This window comes from Eimeria tenella, genomic scaffold (assembly GCF_000499545.2).
Source record: "Eimeria tenella Houghton genomic scaffold, Eth_scaff1724, whole genome shotgun sequence".
NCBI classification, from domain to species: Eukaryota; Apicomplexa; class Conoidasida; order Eucoccidiorida; family Eimeriidae; genus Eimeria; species Eimeria tenella.
In genome coordinates, this window is record NW_013541551.1 from 1 (window position 1) to 1,298 (window position 1,298).

The 1,298-nt window shown below is 59.1% G+C and overlaps 1 protein-coding gene across 1 annotated transcript; it reads right to left on the reverse strand.

The window, feature by feature from the left end:
• Positions 1-13: 13 nt before the first annotated feature.
• ETH_00033930 (uncharacterized protein) lies at positions 14-1,064 on the reverse strand (the record flags this gene model as incomplete). The annotated part of the gene is made up of 4 exons (XM_013373777.1): positions 14-136; positions 236-358; positions 548-626; positions 895-1,064. 4 exons carry the CDS (start codon positions 1,062-1,064, stop codon positions 14-16), a joined length of 495 nt encoding a protein of 164 aa, XP_013229231.1.
• Between the last annotated feature and the right edge of the window lie 234 nt (positions 1,065-1,298).

The following is a 1,298-nucleotide window of genomic DNA, read 5'->3' on the forward strand; positions in this document are numbered from 1 at the left end:
GCTGCTGCTACTGCTACTGCTGCTGCTGCTGCTGCGGTTGCTGCTGCTGCTGCTGATTTGCTTCAGGGTTGAGGGGTCGCTGTTCCAGCAGGGGCAGAGAATTGCGCTTAGAGCGCCTCCAGACACGCCCTAGACCCTAGACCCTAAACCCTAAACCCTAAACCCTAAACCCTAAACCCTAAGCCCTGAACCCTAAACCCTAAACCCTAAACCCTAAACCCTAAACCCTGCGCACCCCAAAGCTCGCGTGAAGGGCCAGGGCCTCGTCTCGAAGGCCTGGAGGCAAACAGCTGGGGGGCCCCCTGGCCTTTAGCGCTGCAGCAGCAGCAGCAGCAATCCCTGTGGGGGCCCCCTCCCCCTGCGCAAAAACCCAAAACCCAAAACCCTAAACCCTAAACCCTAAACCCTAAGGCGTGCAGGGCTTCAGTGGCAGAAAACCCTTGTCTCTTTTGTCGTCTCAAAGCCGCAACCCTCAAGTGCGCAAACCAAGGAACCCCAAACCCTAAACCCTAAACCCTAAACCCTAAACCCTAAACCCTAGGCCCACCATCCGCTGCAGCGCGACCATGAGGCTCTGCAGCTCCGAAGCACTCAGCGTCCCCAAGAGATTTTCTTTAACCAAAAACCTGAGCAGCAGCAAACCCACAACTTGCATGCATGCATGCACTTGCATGCATGCATGCAGTCCCACACCACTGTGGGGCCCCACACTTGAGGGGCCCCACACTACCAAAGGAGCCCCCTACTGTGGGGCTCCCCCTATTATGGGGCCCCCTCTTATGGGGCCCAGTGTGGGGGCCCCTCCTGTGGGGGGCCCCACAGTGTGGGGCCCCACAGTGTGGGGGGGGGCCCCCAAGTGGGGGCCCCTGTTGGGGGGCCCTTTGTGCTGCTGACCGGGAAATGAGTTTGAAAGCTTTTAGGGGCACTTTTTGCTGCTGGGGAAATAAAGGAATTGCTGCTGCTGCCATTACGAGCTGCTGCGGAGAAGCAGATCCAATCTTTTGGCAAAAGACCTTCAGCAGCAGCTCCGAAACACTTTTGCTGCTGCGCTGCAGCCTGCACATACACCCCAGAAGCAGCAAACAAAAAGCTGCTTTCGCGCCACCCTGCTGCTGCTGCTGCTGCTGCCGCTGCTGCTGCTGCTGCACACGCTGCTCCTAGTGATCGTCCAGCTGCTCTTGCTGCTGCTGCTGCTGCTGCTGCTGCTACTGCTACTGCTGCCGCTGCTGCTGCTACCGCTACTGCTGCTGCTGCTGCAAGCTCACAGCAGCCGCTGCTGTAGCTTGGGGCGGGGCTCG